This window comes from Leopardus geoffroyi, chromosome E2, assembly GCF_018350155.1.
Source record: "Leopardus geoffroyi isolate Oge1 chromosome E2, O.geoffroyi_Oge1_pat1.0, whole genome shotgun sequence".
Taxonomy (NCBI): domain Eukaryota; kingdom Metazoa; phylum Chordata; class Mammalia; order Carnivora; family Felidae; genus Leopardus; species Leopardus geoffroyi.
The window spans coordinates 61816282-61837641 of record NC_059335.1 but is presented as its reverse complement, the minus strand read 5'-3'; the positions used below and the strand labels follow the sequence as shown (position 1 = coordinate 61837641).

The 21360-nt window shown below is 47.9% G+C and overlaps 2 protein-coding genes across 2 annotated transcripts; both read left to right on the top strand.

The window, feature by feature from the left end:
- Nucleotides 1–9104, top strand: LOC123577844 (cadherin-1-like). The gene is given in 7 exon segments (XM_045440127.1): nucleotides 1–1658; nucleotides 3960–4042; nucleotides 4045–4140; nucleotides 4974–5102; nucleotides 7053–7088; nucleotides 8723–8905; nucleotides 9000–9104. Coding segments are annotated over 7 exon segments (870 nt in total). The 5' UTR covers nucleotides 1–1420.
- A 9093-nt stretch (nucleotides 9105–18197) lies between these two features.
- LOC123577843 (cadherin-1-like) lies at nucleotides 18198–18726 on the top strand. The gene has a single exon (XM_045440126.1). It carries the CDS (start codon nucleotides 18198–18200, stop codon nucleotides 18543–18545), a length of 348 nt encoding a protein of 115 aa, XP_045296082.1. The 3' UTR covers nucleotides 18546–18726.
- Nucleotides 18727–21360: the final 2634 nt, after the last annotated feature.

Genomic DNA, 21360 nt, shown 5'->3' with positions numbered 1-21360 from the left:
AAAATGGTGGCTCAGGTATTGCAAAGGGAGGACTCTGGTTTCGTTCTAGGGTTCCCTATGGAGAGGGATTCATACCTGACTGGGGTCCTTCTTTGCTTTTCTGCTTCTGCGTTGTCTTCAGGTCAAATCTGACAAAGGCAAGAAACTCCAGGTTTTCTACAGCATCACTGGCATGGGGGCTGACAAACCTCCTTGTGGTGTGTTTATAATGGACAGAGAAACAGGATGGCTAAAGGTGACGATGCCCTTGGACAGAGAGCAGGAGTCCCACTATGTTGTGAGTGTCTCCTATACGGCTGTAGGGGCTGGAGCACTGGCAGCCATCTCATTTGCTAAACATTTCAAACAGCCACTTAATTTTTGAAGTTACTTATGGAACATGTTTTGAGCATCTATTATATTCCAGGTACCACACAGGAGGGTTAAGAGGGTAGAGCAGAGCAGAGCTGGGGTACAGATCTGGGATTTGTAACCTAAGAACCAGCTCTGCAGCTGTGGACAAGTTCCAAGACTCACTAAGGTGAGGAGGCTGTGAGATGCGAGCTTCTGAGCTCAGGGAAGACAGCAATACTGGGGGGAGATGTAGACTGTCGTTATAGTTTCTGCCACTGCTGTTAGCTACAAAGACACATAATGAAGAGTCCCATTCTAGAGGGGAAAAAGACAGGACTCTTGCAGCAAAGACAAAGGTGCAGCAGGGGGAGAGAAAGTGGCCAGACAGGGCTGAGCAGAGAGAATGAGCGCATTGTGTGACTCTAGATTGGAACATTCTAGACAATCTCCAAATGTTAAGAGTGTAGGATCCAGAGCGCAACAACTCATGGGGAGACCCCAGCTCTGACACTTCTTTACTTTGTAGCCCTGGCTGTGGTAGTGACCCCCTCAGTAGCCCCTTTTGCTGTTGGGTTAATATATGTAAAGCACTTTGAACAACGACTAGTCCTGGGTAAATTCTCAATGCATGTCAGCTGAGCATCCCTTAAATACAGCTCTCTGGGGTGTCTTGTCCGGCAGACTCTCCACCATACCCCTCTGAGGGAAACCAAGACCCAAATAGAGCCTCAATTTGCTCTCCTCCCAAGGTCATTGCCCTCATTCACAGAGTCTAAGTGAGTTCCCCATCAGGTCCACCTTCCACACCTGAGAAGGACAAAGACAAGTGCTGCAGAAATCAGAGCCCTCGGTCCTCATGATCCCACCATGAGAATGTGGTCACACGGTCACCTCCAGCTGCGTGGGAGGCAATGTGCGTGGCTGAGCCAATTTCTAGGGAAAAGGGAAGAGGTGGGCAAGCTGACAGCTAGCACTCGACCCTGAGCATCACACCAGAAAACACTGAGGAGACAACAGATGCAACCCTTACTAACATTAACGAGGTTGGAATAAGTCCTGTTTTCTCCGACTCCCAGGTAACGGAAACATGAGACAAAGAAAGTGGCTTCTCACTGCAACGGGCCTTCTGTGGGACAGATGCCCACTGGCTGGCCTCTTCTGCACCTTTATTGCTTTTCAGCTTTTCTTTCATGCTGCGTCTTCGACTGGGAATGCCGTGGAAGAGCCTACGGAGACTATGATCACAGTGGTAGGCCCGAATGACAACAAGCCTGAATTCACCCGGGTGGTCTTTGAGGCGTCTGTGATGGAAAGAGCCCACCCAGGTTAATTTGAACAATGGAGGGCTTTAGTGACACATGGCAGTAAAATGAGGGGAGATACAAAGAATCTGGGAAACTAAAGTGTAAAAACCAGAGGAGATCTTACGAATCCACACCCTGGGCTCCAGGGCATGGAAAGTTTCCACTTGGAGATTGGAAGGGACAGATCAAGGACTGCCATGACTTGTTCTTCTTTCTTTCTTTCTTTCTTCTTTTTTTTATTTTTTTATTTTTTTATTTTTTTAGGGTGGGGTTTCAAGCAATAGAAACCCTCTCAGGCTTGCTCAAAAAAGTCGGGACGGGGGAGGGCTACAGGTGGAAAGGATCCCACAAAGAGGGGCCAACAGGGACCACAAAGCAAGAAGGTCCTTTTGGGGCCAAGGAAGTCCAGGAATCATGGGTCTGCTACTGTCCAGGTGATGCTCACTGGTTGCCTCAATTCTGTCTCTATGTCCTGTCTGCATTGCTGGTCTCTGCATCTCTGTAACTGGTGCCGCTGGCAGACCCTCCTCCCCTTGTGGCCGTTCTCACTTCATAGCTCCCTCGATACACCCTTTCTGCGTCAGTTTCCATTTCTCCCTACATATTTCCTAATACATGCTCCTACAAACACGAATCTGACTGATTATTCTTGATTAGGGGGCCACTCTGGTTTCAACAGGCTCTTACTTACACATCGAGGAGCTGTTGTTACACTTCCAGACATGACACTAGACCTGCGGCTCCCGTGACGGCATCATAGGCAACACTGACAGGACCACATGCTCACAACTTCCAAGCGGACATTTTGGGAATGGATGTCGAGGTCCTCATTCTCTCGGACTGAAGATAAATGAAGCCAAAAAATCACAGGGTGTTTCATGTGAAAGGACATTATGCTGGATGCTTTCTTCTCCCTTCTGGCCTGCCATAACAGCCACTAACGCTTTCTTCCTCCTCTTCTCTGTATTTTCTATCTTCGTGCTGCCTTTGGCCCTACCACAAACCATGGCTCACTGGCCAGCACTAGCTGTCTCCTGATCACCCACGTAGGGGACAGGTCTGTTTCAGGTTCTCTCAGCGGACCAAACTCTAGAGGCTTGGTTCTAGCTACCATGACACACTGCCCCCACCTGCCTTTGTCCACTCTCTCACCACTTCCCTCCATCTGGCTTACGTGCTTGGCTCTAGCTCAGATGTGTGGCCAGTGGCCAGACGGGACTCCCCTGACAATGGCAGGGAAGGAAGAATGACACAAGAGGCCTGAGATCAGTAGAACAGCTGGAAAGATGAGATATGAAATGGTCACCTGACCCTCCCCTTGAGCACCTAATAACATCTCAGCACCCTGAAGTATCATGTTAATGAGGGACAAGATCCCACAGTGACAGCCATGTCACAAGATGCCCTAAAGACAAAAGAGAGAGGGAGGCAAACCAAGAAACAGACTTAACTACAGAGAACACACTGATGGTTACCAGAGGGGAGCAGGGTGGGGGATGGGTTAAACAGGTGACGGGGATTAAGGACTGCACTTGTCGAGATAAGTACCAGGGGAGGTGTGGAATTTTTGAATGACTATATTGTACACTTGAAACTAATACTACACTGTATTTTAACTAACTGGAATTTATTTTTGTTAAATTTTTTTATTACATTTATTTATTTATTTATTTATTTATTTATTTATGAATAGACCGAGAGAGACAGAGCACAAGTCAGGGAGGGGCAGAGAGAGAGGGAGACACAGAATCCGAAGCAGCTGCAGGCTCCAGGCTCCGAGCTGTCAGCGCAGAGCCTGACGCGGGGCTCGAACTCACAAACAGCGAGATCATGACCTGAGCCAAAGTCTGACGCTTCACCGACTGAGCCACCCAGGCGCCCCTAACTGGAATTGAAATAAAAACTTAGAAAATAAAATAAAATACATTTTTTAAAAGATGCCCTGGGGCACCTGGCTGGCTCAGTCAGCGGAATGAGCGACTCTTGTTCTCAGTTGGGGTCTTGAGTTCAAGCCCCATGTTGGGTGTAGAGATTACTTAAATAAATAAATACATCTTTAAAAAGAAAAATAACTAAAAAAAATTTTAAAGGACGCCCTAAAGATTTCTGGAAAAAGTAAACAAATCATTTGTAAATTATTATAATAATTTGGTGAATTATTTGAACTAGAACTTATACCACTTGATAAGTACTTTTGTCACCTGTATAGTGAATAGACCAAAAAAAGAACACATTTAATTTTAGATTTCTGTGTTAATTTGTATTGCCCTGCCAGTTGTTAGCTGTTGAGATCATCAACTCTTCTCCCCTTTGTCCTTGCAGGAACCTCCGTGATGCAAATCACAGCAACGGACGCAGATGACCATGAGAACACCTACAATGCGGCCATTGACCCCTCGGCCAAGACCTCAGCCACGACCCCTCGGTGCCTCACCCCAACATGCTCACCATCAACCAGGACACAGGAATCACCGCTGTGCTCACTTCTGGGTTGGACCAACAGGTCAGGGGTCAAGAGGGGCTACCCGGTGGTGCAGTTAAATGTACATTTGTCCCAGCTGGTAAGGCTCGGGCACAAGTCAGAACAAACACTGACTAATCAGAACAAACATGAGCCAATCGGAGCAGACACCAGCCAATCAGAACAGGTTCCCAGCCAGTCAGAATAGGCACTCAACCAATCAGAACAGACTCCTGACTGTTAGACCATGAACCAACCAATCAGAAGAGGCATCTATCTGCCACAGACAGGGTTCCCGCTGATGCCCCCCCCCCCCCACCGGCCTGGCTGACTTTGAGCCCTGGGCATATAGCAAGCCCTAAGGTATCACTGGGGTGAATTAGAAATGTGAGCCACAAGACAATTCCTGTAACTGACGAAATGAAATGATTCTGTTTCCCAGGGATTCAGACCACATTCTCTGGTGAAAATAGAAAAATACAAGCATCCCCCGCCCCCATGAGTGTTGCACACATAACTGAAGGGGACCCAGGACTCCCAGGTGTAGTGCTGGGAGTGGGAATATATTGATCAAATCCCAATCCAGGAAACTTTCCTCCTGGGTCAGTTTTGGGAGAGGATGGTACGAACTTACCAAAGTTGACTTCTCTGAGTGGTGAGCCGAGGTGAAAGCTGAGGTATGGGGCAGCATGTCAGCCTCTCCTTGAGTGCCTGACAGGACCGTCGCTCCCGGGAGCCAGTCATTTACTGGAAGGGAGGGTCCACCAGGTTTGCTGCCTCAGGCATTCCACATTTACTCTCTGGGTGCCACTGGGGAGATGAGCCAAACCTGCATCTGTCATCCCCAGTGCTGCCTGCCACCTGCTTGTCTGCAGATCGCTTCCGTATACACCCTGACAATTCAAGCTGCTGACCTCCAAGGTGAAGGCTTAAGTTCTACAGGGACAGCTGTGATCACAGTCACCCACAGCAATGCTAACCCTTCCGGCTTCCGCCCAACTTTGGTAAGTCCAGCCAAAGTCAATGGACGTCTCGTGACCTATGTTCTACAGTGAATTATGTGTCACTGTGTTGACAGGCAGTGCCATGATTCAAGCCTCAGCCTGGCTGTGTTTGAGAACGCTCTGGACCACATTCTCTGATGAAAATAGGAAAATACAAGCATCCCCCGCCCCCATGAGTGTTGCACACCTAACGGAAGGGGACCCAGGACTCCCAGGTGTAGTGCTGGGAGTGGGAATACATTGATCAGATCCCAATCCAGGAAACTGTCAGTATATGGGTCAGTATTGGGAGGGGATGATCTGAATTCACCGAAGTTTGCTTCTTTGAGTGGTGAGCCAAGGTGAAACGCTCCCTGTCCCAGGGAAAGGGCTGCTTGCTCTGGGCCAGGTGGTAACTCAGATGGGCAGATGAGTGTGAAAGACAGAGTCCATGACACAGACAAGATGTCATTGTCCTAGGGGCACAATCGTTCACGGGGAGCCCCATCCCACTGGTTAAGAATAAAGAGACCTCGGGCCCAGGTGGCAGGAACTGACACAGGGATTCTTTGAGGACGTGCGGTACAGGACACTTGGATGAGCAAAAGGATAGAAGGAGTTTATTGTGAAGAAGCAGAGTGGGGGACAGACAGGCTTGGGGGCAGCTGAGCCTTATGAGGGCTAGAAAACAGTGTCTGGAAACCCCTAGGAATCCAAGTCACCTTGTCTGTCTGTCCCTCTCCCTCACACTGTCTCATCTTTATACATCTGTTTAATTCTCACTCTGCAGCCTGACTCTGTCTGTGCATATTTCCGTAGTCATTCTATCTCTTCGAACATTGGACATTTACTTCGTACCTACTTGTGGCCAGGTCCTGTCCCAGGCATGGGGACATCTGTGATGACACAGACAAAAACTCCGGGTCTTTGGGAGATGAAATTCTCCCAGGGGACACATGACCCTCCTGTGGCCCTCAAGCCCCTGCCCATCCCCCTGGCCTCACTACTCAACTGGCCCTCCCTGAGCTCCGGCCTTTGTGCTTCCTTGCTGGTCTCTCAACATTCCAGTCATGCCCTTGTCTCAGCACTTCCCTCCTCCTCGGAGAAGACCACAGTCAAACCCATTACCTGCCGCCCCCTGCCAAAGCTCATCCTCGGCTCATCTCACCATCGTGATTGTTGTACTTGTTCAGGTCTTTAGGACCGTCCCTTCCTCTTGCCACTTTGTGTCACGTCAGTGCACCTGGCGATGCTGCCTGGATATTTCCTCAAGGAAGGAAGGTCCCAGGTGCCTTTATGTATTCTCAGTTGAGGCAACAATTGGAATGGAATCAAAGTCTCTGCGTTCCAACCACAAATCCCCATCGCAACGGCCTGAGAGGACTCTCTAGACAGGGTGTGGAGCCGGGGGCAGGGCACAGGCATCCTTCCTGTGATAAGGGCGGTGTCTCAGTGGGGCCCCAGTGGGCAGTCCCATGTGGGCCTCTCCAGTGGCTCAGGGTAGGGCAGGAACCTCCCAGCTCTCAGTGCTAACTCAGGCAGCAGTCACACCAGTAGTGTCTCACTGGGAAACAGAAGGTATCTGTACCTGCTCAGGGTGCAGACCAACCAAGAACAACTGTCAGTTCCAAGTTACTGAGCAGTTGATGCCTACACATTCTACCTGCATGACTTCAACCTCCCGAGGCAGACATCCTTTCATCTACACACCCAGAAAAGTCAACAGGATTGGCTGAAGACCATGACGGGTTTATTGCTCTACGTAACACAATCCACACACAGAAGGCCCCAGCTGCCGGGCACACCAAGCGGCAACACAGGGACACAGATTCCTTCTTTTTGTTCCATCTTCCTTAGCTTGTGAGTTTTGTCTTCATGGTGGCTGCTACACCAGACCACTGATCCAGTTAGAAGAGGGAGGGAAGAGATCGAGAGCCATGCCGGGTGTCTTTTTACCATAACCTCCACCAGGTAGACTTGCACTTTGACCTCACCAGCCAGAACGTGGTATGTGGCCACCCCCGGCTGGAATTTGTTTAGGTAGCAGGGATTACAGAGCAGGGGCATCACACAGTGAGAATAACAGAATAACTGGCACTGACCCCATTAGGCTGGACCCCCTTGCCCACTCTTAAGCAGCCCAATGCCATAGGAGAGTCATGAGGAAGGTTCCAGGCAAAGCCTGCAGGCCTTGAAGGGTTTAACCAAGGCCTACCTGTTTGGTGGTCACCTGGCTTAAGCCCAGGGACATGGGGTCTGGATTCCATGGGCTGGCCCTGCTCAGGCCACTGGGAATGGTGACAGGTGGTCACCTGGGTGTCTAGAGCCCCAGGCTCTGAGCTGCTTTCTCTCAGGGGAGATGGGCCAGACCCTTGGCATAAAGTCCAGGGATGTGCTCAAGGCAGTGGGCCTTGGATTTAGGTCCCAAGCATCCCCTTCTCAGTCCTGTAGCTGTGACCTTAGTGTTTCTGTGCCCCTCCCCAAAATCAGAGGTGATAGTAGCCCTGGTCTCCTAAACTGCAGTACAGATTACGGTCTGTCTGCTCCCACTGGTGCTACCCTGACAGCAGTACAGATCAGTTAGCCTTGTTGAATGGAGAAGAAGTTGTCTGACCTCCCTGTGTTTATCATCTATGGAAAGGGGGGGGGCAGTGATTTTGTCCTCTGGGGGTATATGAGGACCACAGTAAATAACGTACAGGAAGGTGCTCGTAGGAATTCATTCATAGGCTGGAATTGGAACCAGTCTGACCTCAGAGAGCACACTGTCTCTACTCTGGAAGATGTATCCGAAAAATAATTGAGTTAATTCTTTTGAACCCATTGCTGGACGTGCTACAATTAGGAAGCCCATCCTTCTCTGTCCTTTGTTCCCAAGACAGGTACGCCAGGATACAAAGAGACAGAGAACAGCAGAGGCTCACATGCCTGAATTCCCTATAACCGAAATGTAGAGACAGTTGTAGACGTTACCATATCATCCACAGAGTCCTGGGCAATAAACCCAGCGTCCCTCCCAAGGTGACTAGGGCTGGAGTCAGGGCCACACCTGAGCCTGCAAGGTGTTCCAGCAGAGCCCTCCTAACAGTCTCGTGTGCAAGATGTAAGACAGAGACACTTGCTCCCCATGGAGACTGAGTCAGAAGGGACCTGACAGCGAGGTGCGGGGGACAGGCTGGAGGAGCCACTCTAGGTCCAACTTCTTGCTTGGCTCCTGAGCCTGCGGGGCTAGTGGCCTCAGCTGGGACCTGAGGAGCTTCTCACGGTGGCTGCAACCTGAGAACAGAGCCTGGAATGGCTGCACTTGGCCATGGGGACATATCCTCCTCGGCTCATGCACACTTTGGGATCCAAGCTTCAGGAGTTAGGAGACATGGTTTCACCTTTCCCGTCCCTTTGGCACAGAGTGAAAATAGACACTGAGCTGTTGGAAGCCCCACCGCTGACGCACACATCCAGGGTACTGAGCAGGGCCTTTACAGGTGCCCCTCACTGTCGCTCAGGCCAACAGACACCCGCTTCAAGAAAAGACCCTTCTATCATGGCCCAGCCTGCTGAAGATCCCTTGAGGCTGCCACAGGCTGCTTCCCAGGTCCCCACACAGGATGTCAGGAATGAGTGTCTGTGTCCTTCTCTTGTAGTACACGGGCCAGGTGTTTGAAAACAAGGTGGATGCAGGGATACTGAGACTGAAGGTGAAGAGAGAAGATGCCCCAGGCTCTCCAGCATGGAAGGCAGTGTTTTCCATCCTGAATGACAGAGCAGGCCTCTACACTGTCACCACGGACCCGGAGACTAACAACGGCCTTTTGAAAACAGCCAAGGTAGGTGTGAGTTCTAAGGAGGTGGCCACCATGATCGATTGGCTCTGTCCACCCTGAACCAAGACAGGAGCAGACACCACACTGCTCACACCAGGAAGGCAGTTTCCCAGTGGGGGCCTTCTACTGCGATGGGGGTCCCCCCTGGTCCTTGCATCAAAACAGCCATGCCATCACCCTGGACCTCAGAAATGCTGCCTAATTAACAGCTTTTTCCCAGAAAAACACTAACCTGGGATGTTTTCAGAGAGCTAAACTGGGACAGGGGTCTTCATTTGGGTTCCTCCAAAAGTGGGAGGGGCCCCAGAAGCACTGAGAAGGGGTGAGTGGGACAGGAAGTGGGGAGAGAACAGGAGGCTCAAGAATAGAGGGCTCAGGCCTCCAGAGTCATTGTGAGCAATGCCTGAGCAGTCGTCTCATCTGAGACATTTGTCTCCCTTCCCTTATGCTTAGAATTGTTGCTTTACCCCTAGAGGCAGGAAGCCAGGTCCCCTGAGCCACAGGGGTCTTCAGAGTGGGCACAGGGGCCTGGAACCATCTACTCCCCATTCCCCCAGATAAACTGAAGATAAACTATCAAAAAGAGAGAAAAAACCAAAAAGATAGGCAACTGGGTGTCTCAGTCAGTTAAGTGTCAGACTCTTGATCTCGGCTCAGGTCATGATCTCATGGTTGGAGAGTTCAAGCCCCACGTTGGGCTCCTTGCTGGCAGTCCTGAGCCTGTTTGGGATTCTCTCTCTCCCTCTCTCTTTCTGCCCTTTCCCCGCTTATGCGCACATGCACATCCATGCACTCGCTCTCGCTCTCTCTCTCTCAAACATAAAAAAATAAACAAAAACAAACAAACAAACAAACAAAAAACAAGAAGGGGAGGGAGGGAGCCAAGATGGCGGAACAGCATGGAAGTTTTTTGTGTGTCTCGCATGCATGAAATACAGCCAGACCAACACTAAACCATCCTGCACACCTAGAAAACTGATTGGAGGACTAACACAACAATCTGCACAACCTGAACCACAGAATTCAGCAGGGATGCGGCGCGGAGAGCTGAACTGGGGGAGAGAGAAGCCGCGGGAAGGGAGGTGCTTCCGCGGGCAGAGAGAGGACGCAGACTGGGGAGGGGGGAGAATACGGGAAAAGCACCCTTCCCCAAAAGCAGCTGGAGAGAAAGCGGAAAATTAGAAACAGCCGCAGGGACTGAACTAAAAAAGGAGAAAGGCGAGGGTTTAAATTCCATTAAGACTGTAAACAAGGGGAGTGGAGAGTCTGAAACTCCACAGCTCCATACCTGGTGGTGCTCGGGTCGGAAGTGTGAATCCCCAGGAGCAGAGTGGAGTCCGGGAGGTTCTTGGGCCTCACGGGAAAAAGTGGTTCCACTGCTGCAAGAACATTTGGTAGAGACTGTTGAGGCCACCTGGTCGCAGAAGACCCCAGAGAACGGCCACATTCGCTGGTGCTGGAACAAGGTCATTAAGGGTGAAGCCTGGTGCCACATGTGTGTTGTGATTTTCCATGGTCCCTAAACCACTCCTGCTACACTGTCTCGCGAACTTTTCTGGGGGCGGCCTGGCACCTGGCCGCAGTCTCGGGGTACCGGCAACAGCGGGGTCCAGCAGGGGCTCCTGGGTGCAGCCGACATTCGGCCATTGCTCATTCGGCCATTGCTCGGTGGGACCCTCCCACAGAGGGGCGGGAGGGGTCAAAGCCGCAATCTTTAGGAAATAAGGGGCCAGGGAAAACAGCCGCGTCTAAGACAAAACTCAGGAGAGAGTTACGGACTGGGGCCTGGTCACGGAGAGTGGAAAAAGCAGGGAGTGGATGAGAGCTGAAGACAGAGGACCGGTGCGCGATTGCTGATCTGGGAGAACAGGCGGGATAGCTGGGCGGCGCTATTTTCACCACTCCCACACATGCGCATTCGCACCTACCTGCAACACTCCACCCCAGTAGGCTAGCAGCGCCATCTAGTGGAGAGCGGAGCTGTTACAGCGAGCCCCGCCCAACTGGGCCAGCTTCGCTCTTCAAGAACACAAGGCCCACCACCGGCTTGCTTTACGGACTATAAAGCGCTTCATAGTCTGCCTTCTACAGGAAAACGAAGTAATTTCAGTCGTATTTCAATCTGTTAGCAGGTCCATCTATTCAATTTTCTTTTTTCGTCTCTTTTTTGTTTCTTTTCTTTTTCTTGAAAACAGAAAGGGAAAAAATTCATTTTTATTTCCAATTTTTATTAAAAATATTTTTCTTTAATTTTTTCTACTATATTCTTTACTTTGGTGTAAATTTTTTTCAAATTCTATTTTACTTCCATCATTTCATTTTATCTACTTCAGTGTATTCATTTTTTCAAGTTTTCAAACGATTTCCTTTTTTCCCCCCCTTTTTTATCTAACCTATCAAGCCACTTTCAACAATCAAAACACACCTAGGATCTAGCATCACGTATTCGATTGTGTGTGTGTGTGTGTGTGTGTGTGTTTAATTTTTTAATTTTACTTTTTTAATTTTAATTTTTTCTACCTCATTAATTCCTTTTCTCCCTTCAACATGATGAAACAAAGGAATTCACTCCAAAAGAAAGAGCACGAAGAAATGACAGCCAGAGATTTAACCGATACAGATACAAGCAAGATGTCTGAACCAGAATTTAGAATCATGATAATAAGAATACTAGCTGGAGTTGAAAATAGATTACAATCACTTTCTGCGGAGATAAAAGAAGTAAAAACTAGTCGGGATGAAATAAAAAATGCTCTAACTGAGCTGCAATCACGGACGGATGCAGCGGCAGCAAGGATGGAGAATCAGCGATATAAAGACAAACTTACGGAGGATAATGAAGCAGAAAAAAAGAGGGACATGAAGGCAAAAGAGCACGATTTAAGAATTAGAGAAACCAGTGACTCATTAAAAAGGAACAACATCTGGGGCGCCTGGGTGGCGCAGTCGGTTGGGCGTCCGACTTCAGCCAGGTCACGATCTCGCGGTCCGTGAGTTCGAGCCCCGCGTCGGGCTCTGGGCTGATGGCTCAGAGCCTGGAGCCTGTTTCCAATTCTGTGTCTCCCTCTCTCTCTGCCCCTCCCCCGTTCATGCTCTGTCTCTCTGTGTCCCAAAAATGAATAAACGTTGGAAAAAAAATTTTTTTTAAAAAAAGGAACAACATCAGAATCATAGGGGTCCCAGAAGAGGAAGAGAGAGAGAGAGGGGTACAAGGGTTATGTGAGCAAATCATAGCAGAAAACTTTCCTAACCTGGGGAAAGACACAGACATCAAAATCCAGGAAGCACAGAGGACTCCCTTTAGATTCAACAAAAACCGACCATCAACAAGGCATATCATAGTTAAATTCACAAAATACCAGGCAAGGAGAGAATCATGAAAGCAGCAAGGGAAAAAAAGTCCTTAACCTACAAGGGAAGACAGATCAGGTTTGCGGCAGACCTTTTGACAAAACTTGGCAGGCCAGAGAGGAGTGGCAGGATATATTTAATGTGCTGAATTAGAAAAATATGCAGCCAAGAATTCTTTATCCAGCAAGGCTGTCATTCAAAATAGAAGAAGAGATAAAAAGTTTCCCAAACAAAAATTAAAGGAGTTTGTGACCACTAAACCAGCCCTGCAAGAAAATTTAAGGGGGACTCTCTAGAGGAGAAAAGATGAAAATATTAAAGAAAGAAAGAATGAAAGAAAGAAAGAAAGAAAGAAAGAAAGAAAGAAAGAAAGACCAAAAGCAACAAAGATTAGAAAGGACCAGAGAACACCACCAGAAACTCCAACTCTACAAGCAACATCATGGCAATAAATTCATATCTTTCAGTACTCACTCTAAATGTCAATGGACTCAATGCTCCAATCAAAAGACATAGGGTAACAGAATGGATAAGAAAACAATATCCATCTATATGCTGTTTACCAGAGACCCACTTTAGACCTAAAGACACCTTCAGATTGAAAGTAAGGGGATGGAGAACCATCTATCATGCTAATGGTCAACAAAAGAAAGCCAGAGTAGCCACACTTATATCAGACAATCTAGATTTTAAAATAAAGACTGTATCAAGAGATACAGAAGGGCATTATATCATAATCCAGGGGTCTATCCACCAAGAAGACCTAACAATTGTAAACATTTATGCACCAAATGTGAGACACCCAAATATATAAATCAATTAATCATAAATATAAAGAAACTCATCTATAGTAATACCATAATAGTAGGAGACTTCAACACCCCACTCACAGCAATGGACAGATTATCTAATCAAAAAATCAACAAGGAGACAATGGCTTTGAATGACACACTGGACCAGATGGACTTAACAGAGATATTCAGATCATTTCATCCTAAAGCAGAAGAATATACGTTCTTCTCCAGTGCACATGGAACATTCTCCAGAATAGACCACATACTGGGACACAAATCAAGTACAAAAAGATTGAGATCATACCATGCATATTTTCCGACCACAACACTATGAAGCTCGAAATCAACTGCAAGAAAAAATTTGGAAAGGTAACAAATACTTGGAGACTAAAGAACATCCTACTAAAGAATGAATGGGCTAACCAAGAAGTTAAAGAGGAAATTAAAAAGTATATGGAAGCCAATGAAAATGATAACACTACAACCCAAAACCTCTGGGACACAGCAAAGGCGGTCATAGGAGGGAAGTACATAGCAATCCAGGCCTTCCTAAAGAAGGAAGAAAGATCTCAGATACACAACCTAACCTTACACCTTAAAGAGCTGGGAAAAGAACAGCAAATAAATGAAACCAGAAGCTGGTTCTTTGAAAGAATTAACAAAATTGATAAACCACTAGCCAGTTTGATCAAAAAGAAAAAAGAAAGGACCCAAATAAATGAAATCAGGAATGAAAGAGGAGAGATCACAACCAACACAGCAGAAATAAAAACAATAATAAGAGAATTTATACGACAATAAAATGGGCAATCTGGAAATAATGGACAAATTCCTAGAAATATATAAACTACCAAAACTGAAACAGGAAGAAATAGGAAATTTGAACAGACCCATACCAGTAAAGAAATCGAATTGGTAATCAAAAATCTCCCAAAAAACAAGAGCCCAGGGCCGGATGGCTTTCCAGGAGAAATTCCAGGGGAATTTTAACAAACATTTAAGGAAGAGTTAACGCCTATTTTCTTGAAGCTGTTCCAAAAAATAGAAATGGAAGGAAAACTTCCAAACTCTTTCTATGAAGCCAGCATTAGTTTGATTCCAAAACCAGACAGAGACCCCACAAAAGAGGAGAACTATAGACAAATTCCCTGATGAATCTGGACACAAAAATCTTCCACAAGATATTAGCCAACCAGACCCAACAATACATTAAAAATATTATTCACCATGAACAAGTGGGACTTATACCTGGGATGCAGGGCTGGTTCAATATCCACACAACAATCAGTGTGACTGATCACATCAATAAAAGAAAGGACAAGAACCACATGATCCTCTCAATAGATGCAGAGAAAGCATTTGACAAAATACAGCATCCTTTCTTGATAAATACCGTCAAGAAAGTAAGGATAGAAGGATCATACCTCGAGATTATAAAAGCTATATATGAACGACCCAATGCTAATATCATCCTCAATGGGGGAAAACTGAGAGCTTTCCCCCTAAGGTCAGGAACAAGACAGGGATGTCCACTGATGTCCACTCTCACCGCTGTTATTCAACATAGTATTGGAAGTCCTAGCCTCTGCAATCAGACAACACAAAGAAATAAAAGGCACCCAAATCAGCCAGGAGGAGGTCAAACTTTCACTTTTCGCAGATGACGTGGTACTCTATATGGAAACCCTAAAGATTCCACCAAAAAACTGCTAGAACTGATTCATGAATTCAGCAAAGTGGCAGGATATAAAATCAACACACAGAAAGCGGTTGCATTCCTATTCACCAACAATGAAGCAACAGAAAGAGAAATCAAGGAATTGATCCCATGTACAATTGCACCAAAACCATAAAATACCTAGGAATAAATCTAACCAAAAAGGTAAAAAATCTATACACTGAAAACAAAAGAAAGCTTATGAAAGAAATTGAAGAAGACACAAAAAAATGGAAAAAGATTCCATGCTCCTGAATAGGAAGAGCAAATATTGTTAAAATATTGATACTACCCAAAGCAATCTACATATTCAATGCAATCCCTATCAAAATAACACCAGCATTCTTCACAGAGCTACAACAAATAATCCTAAAATGTGTATGGAACCAGAAAAGACACCGAATAGTCAAAGCAACCTTGGAAAAGAAAACCAAAGCAGGAGGCATCACAATCCCGGACTTCAAGCTGTATTACAAAGCTGTAATCATCAAGACAGTATGGTACTGGCACAAGCACAGACACTCAGATCAATGGAACAGAATAGAGAACCCAGGAATGGACCCACAAACATATGGCCAACTGATCTTTGACAAAGCAGGAAAGAACACCAATGGAATAAAGACAGTCTCTTCAGCAAGTGGTGCTGGGAAAACTGGACAGTGACATGCAGAAGAATGAACCTGGACCACTTTCTTACACCAGACACAAAAATAAACTCAAAATGGATGAAAGACCTAAATGTAAGACAGGAAGCCATCAAAATCCTCGAGGAGAAAGCAGGCAAAAACCTCTTTGATCTTGGCCGTGGCAACTTCTTACTCAACACATCTCCAGAGGCAAGGGAAACTAAGCAAAAATGAACTACTGGGACCCCATCAAAATAAAAAGCTTTTGCACAGTGAAGGAAACAATCAGCAAAACTAAAAGTCAACCGACAGAATAGGAGAAGATATTTGCAAACGACATATCAGATAAAGGGTTAGTATCCAAAATCTATATAGAACTTATCAAACTCAACATATCAGATAAAGGGTTAGTATCCAAAATCTATAAAGAACTTATCAAACTCAACACCCCCCCCCCAAAAATAATCCAGTGAAGAAATGGGCAAAAGACATGAACAGACACTTCTCCAAAGAAGACATCCAAATGGTCAACAAACACATGAAAAAATGCCCAACTTCACTCATAATCAGGGAAATACAAATCAAAACCACCTGTCATAATGGCTAACATTAACAACTCAGGCGACAACAGATGTTGACAAGGATGCAGAGAAAGAACTCTTTTGCACTGTTGGTGGGAATGTAAGCTGGTGCAGCCACTCTGGAAAACAGTATGGAGGTTCCTCAAAAAATTAAAATAGAACTACCCTACGACCCAGCAATTGCACTACTAGGCCTTTATCCAAGGGACACAGGTGTGCTGTTTCGAAAGGACATATGCACCCCAATGTTTATAGCAGCGCTATCGACAATAGCCAAAGTATGGAAAGAGCCCAAATGTCCATCGATGGGTGAATGGATAAAGAAGATGTGGTATACATATACAATGGAGTATTACTCAGCAATCAAAAAGAATTAAATCTTGCCATTTGCAACTACATGGATGGAACTGGAGGGTATTATGCTAAGAAATTAGTCAGAGAAAGACAAATACCATGTGACCTCACTCATATGAACACTTTAAGAGACAAAACAGATGAACATAAGGGAAGGGAAGGGAAGCAAAAATAATATAAAACAGGGAGGGGGGCAAAACAGAAGAGACTCATAAATATGGAGAACAAACAGAGGGCTACTGGAGGGGTTGTGGGAGGGGGGATGGTCGAAATGGGTAAGGGCACTAAGGAATCTACTCCCGAAATCATTGTTGCACTATATGCTAACGAATTTGACTGTAAATTTAAAAAAGAATAATAAAATTAAAATAAAAACACCAAGAGGGAATGTAAGGAGTCATGGGGGAGAAGGACAATCTTGGGAACTTCTGCTTGGCTGAGGAGTGACTGGGGACTTACTGCTCTCTGTGCCAGAACACCAGGACACCTCGAATAAACATGGAACAGGCCAAAGGCAGCATCTAGACAAGGCTGGGGGACAGAAGGGCTAACAATCAAGAACTCCACCAAGGACATGCCCCGGAACATTTGTCGACCTGCATGAAACCGGAGTATTGTGCCAGCAGGCGGCAAATCGACCCCTTGGGAATAACCACATGCCTTGCGGGTGGTGCTGAGGCCTAAGTCAGGAGGACCCAATCCCAGCTGACTCCTGGCCCAACCATCTGGGGACTCTTTCAGATAATTCTGCTCAGGGCCCACCACCCATGTTGTCCCTGTGAAGGATAATAAAACAGAGAGCTAACACAGGGTCCCAAGAAGTGCCACGGGCTGTTTATGTACTAACACACTCAGTATTCACTCCAGCAGGGAGGTGCTGCAATTATGGGCAGGTGACGATGGGGACAATGAGGTACAGAGCAGTGAGGTCACCTGCTTGCGCTGCACAGTAAGCAGCAAAGCCAAAACCCTCACCACAGTCCCCCTCTTCACTGCTACGTTAAGTGCAAAGTATCCAAGCGCCAGCTCAGCACAGAGCACTCCCTGTCATGGCCGCTTCTGCCCTGCCAATAGGTCTCGGGGCAGGCCAGCCTCGGCCAGAGGGAATTCTGAGATTCGTGGTTGGGATGATGTCCATGCTGAGGCAGGGGCTGGGCCTTCTACCCCAGTGCACTCACACGGCTGGGCACACGTGGCCGTCAGGGAGCTCTGGCTCAGGACTAGTCCAGGGGTGCATGATGATAGGAAACCTCTGCCACAGTTCTTTGAAATGAGAACTGGCCTACCAAGCTCAGAAATGGGAGCTTTCTGGTTGCTCCTTCTACCAGCCACTCTTGCTACATAACAAATCACCCCACACACGACTCAGTGGCTTAAAAAATGGAACAGTTTTTTACCTCCATGGGTCAGGAATTCAGGAAAGACTCAGTGATTCTGAGTCAGGGTCTCTCCCACAGTTGTGGCCAGGACTGGGGGTGACCAGGACTGGAGGCCGGGGGCTCAAATGAGCTTCCTCATAGCATGGGGACCTCAGGGCTGTCTGACTTCACGCTCCAGTGAGCAAGGGCGGGGTGCCTCATCTTGGGTGACAAAGCCTGGAAGTCAGAATGCATGACACTGGCAACCTGCAGTAGGAGAAACCATGATGGAAGCCTGCTGGGGTTCACGGGAAGGGGACGTGGGCCCCGCATCTGGGTGACGCGCTCAGGAAAGCACGTGCAAAGGGTGATGTTCTGTGGCCATCTTTGGAACACAGCCCGCCATACCAAGCTGTGGCCTTCCCTCGTGACGGGCAGAGGGTAGCAAGCCAGGGCCTGAGCTCTCTTGCAGGCCAGCAAAAGGGAGGCCTCCTGTGCCAAGTCCTGGAAAGCTATGCGCCTGAGTCCCCTGACCACCCTCTGCTATGTTCTTCAGGGCTTGGATTTTGAGACCACGCAGCAGTACGTCCTTTACGTGACAGTGGTGGATGCAGTGCCCTTGGCATCTCTCTTCACCTCTACGGCCACGGTCACCGTGGACGTGTTGGACGTGAATGAGGCCCCTGTCTTTGTACCCCTGATAGAGATGGTGGAAATGCCCAAGGACATCAGTGTGGGCCAGGAGATCACATCCTACAGGGCCCAGGACCCAGATAGCTTCCACTCTCAGGAAATCAGGCAGGACTGGAGGTGTGGCTTGGCCTTGCTGCCGTTCGGACCTGCTCAAGGCACCCAGGGCTGAGACCCAGCCACGTGCCTGGAGAGCTGGCCGGAGGAAATACTTACATTTGTCAACCCCCAGTACCTCATTATGCCCCGGGAGGGTGGTTGGAGGACACATGTCCCCAGTCCTGTAAGAACGAGGGTTTATCCCTTTCAGGTACCAGATAGGGCACGACCCCAGCCATCAGCTGGACATCAACTCAGAAACAGGCGTCATTTCCACTCGAGCCAGTCTGCACGAGGACAGCGTGGAGAACCACACATTTTCGGCTGTTGTCATAGCTGTAGACAACGGCAGGGGCTTGGATGTTTCATCTTTGGGCCACATCCCTCTGTTGATGTGATGCTCTGATGCCCAGCTCCACGTTGCGGCTGAGCTTGCGTGCGTTATCTCAACACATCTTTCCCAGAAGCTGACGAGGAGGGACTGTGTTCTCTTACCTGTTTTACTGAAAACACGGGATTGAGATTGTGATGAAAACACAGGATTGAGGAGTGAAAATGATCCTCCCAGCATCCCAGGGGGCAAGGAGGGGCTTGAGCCAGGCTGTCCAGGCTTCCGAGCAAAATCACTCAGGGGGTCCAGCCTGGCTGCTGTGTTACAACAAAGGTGACCGTGGGCACAGCACCACCCGCACTGGGAAGAGAGTGGCAGGATCTGCCTCCAGACACCCTAAGGGACAAAGTGCACACATACAGGCCCATGTCACACACACCTTCAACAAATACCCATTTGCACACTCACGTGTGCACACTCACATTCACATAGATCACATTAAAACAGTCACTCGTGCACACTCCCACAGACTAACATCCATGCAGACTCACAAGCTCATACGTGCACACGCACACATCATACACATTCACACGAATTGTCACACTCACACACACACTCTCATAAGACCCTGCTCAGGTCACATTGCCTGTGGCCACCAGCACCTGGCAAACCGTACCCATAAATGGTGGTGCTAAGGGCCCAGTGAGTACTCAGGGCGCTGTGCAGAAGCTGCGTTTAAATTTTTTTTTAATGTTTTATTTATTTTTGACAGAGAGAGAGAGACAGAGCATGAGCGGGGGAGCGTCAGAGAGAGAGGGAGACAGAGAATCCGAAGCAGGCTCCAGGCTCTGAGCCATCAGCACAGAGCCCGATGCGGGGCTCGAACTCACAGGCTGCGAGATCGTGACCTGAGCCGAAGTCGGCCGCTCAACCGACTGAGCCACCCAGGTGCCCGGAAGCTGCGTTTAGAGTTAGATTAGAGAGGAGATAAACGGTAAGATCAAGCAGCCCCTTTTCAGGCTGGCTCAGTCACCCAGTGAGAGATAGGACCATGGGGAGGGGCCCCAGGGGGGACAGCAGACCTCATGGGACGGTGTTTAAGTTGGAGGAAATGTAGCGGCTCACAATTGTAGGGTCTGATCTCCTCTGTCTCATTCCCCCTCAGGGCAACCTGCAGCCATGGGGACCAGGACCCTTCTCCTCACTTTCTCTCACACAGACTGTCCGGTGGCAGACTCACAGTGCCTTTCCATCTGCCGGCAGGGACGAGAGCCTGAGGCTGTAAGTATGGGCCACCAGGGCCTTTCGCCAAACGCTTGCCTTTCTAGGGTCCCCATGGGTTGTCAAGATGAGCTCCCAGGTGAGTGTCCAGCCTTGTCACCAGGATCGGCAAGGCACCGTGCACAGCCGATCAGACCGTGCACTGACTTGATACATAGATACCTCACACTGCAAGTGTTTTTATCATTTTTAAGCGTTTTCAAATGTTATAACTTTGAATCCAAAGATGAGCCATTTAAACATTTACTATGACAATTTTCTGGTAGATGAGGACCTTGAAGATGAAGCACCTTATTCTAATTTGCCTAGAGGTGCCACAAGGGACCTTGTCACCTTCTCATTAAGGAAGTTCCCAGTATGCAATGTCCCCATGATAATCTCGGTTCTCCGAGAGGGCTGGCTGCCAGGATGCCAGGCAGGGGCTGAGGGTCTCAAGCGACTTGTGAAAGGGGCAGGGGCCCTAGACACTGAAGTTCCCGTCTGGGTGGAGGCAGGATGGGGAACGGGCCCTGGAGAGGCCCTGGAAGGAACTGCGACAACTCCCTTCCCCCCACCTTCTCTCCCGGCCACGAAGTTCTCTCTTGGGGCAAAGAGTGTCAGGTCTCTAGAAAGGGAGTTACAGGGCACACCCCCACAAAGGTTTCATTGTTGTTCTTGTCAGTTTACTTATGGCAGTTGAGACGACTTAACGATTCTAAGAGTACAAAAATAAAAAATCTAAGAGTTCAAAGAAAGGTTAAAGATCAAAAATAAGTAACCCCATCCACAATTGCTTGTCCCAGAGACGGCCGCTGGCGTAAGTCTGCCGGTAGCATACTAGAAAGTATTCCAGGTCTTGGCCTCTCTGTGCCTCCTCTATAAAATGGGGTTAATAATACTTACATCACGAGGTGGCCGTGAGGATTAAGTGAGCAAAGCTTTTAATGTAGCTGAAGCTATACACACATTCAGAGCAGAAAGCTATAGCCGCCTCCCCCTGTTTACACCCTGTGTCATGCCTTGCGGCTAGTCACTACTCCGGGACACTGTTACACGCAAGTGGACCTCATTCTCTTTAATGGGCTGCAGAGCATGCCGGTCTGTAACAGAGCTCATTTACTTAATTGTCCCCAGTGGAGACATCTGGTTGTTTCTCATCCATCGTACCCACGGGTGTTGGCAAAAACAGGTGTGAGCCTCTCTTTGGGGTTATCTCCTGTAAACATAATCCCAGCCAAACGTCATGTGTGTTTAAATCTCAGATAGATATTTTTTTTATTTAAAAAAATTTTAAGTT

Excerpts from the sequence above, each read along its gene's own strand:
- LOC123577843 (XM_045440126.1), top strand. The coding sequence starts at position 18,198 with ATGCGCCTGAGTCCCCTGACCACCCTCTGCTATGTTCTTCAGGGCTTG.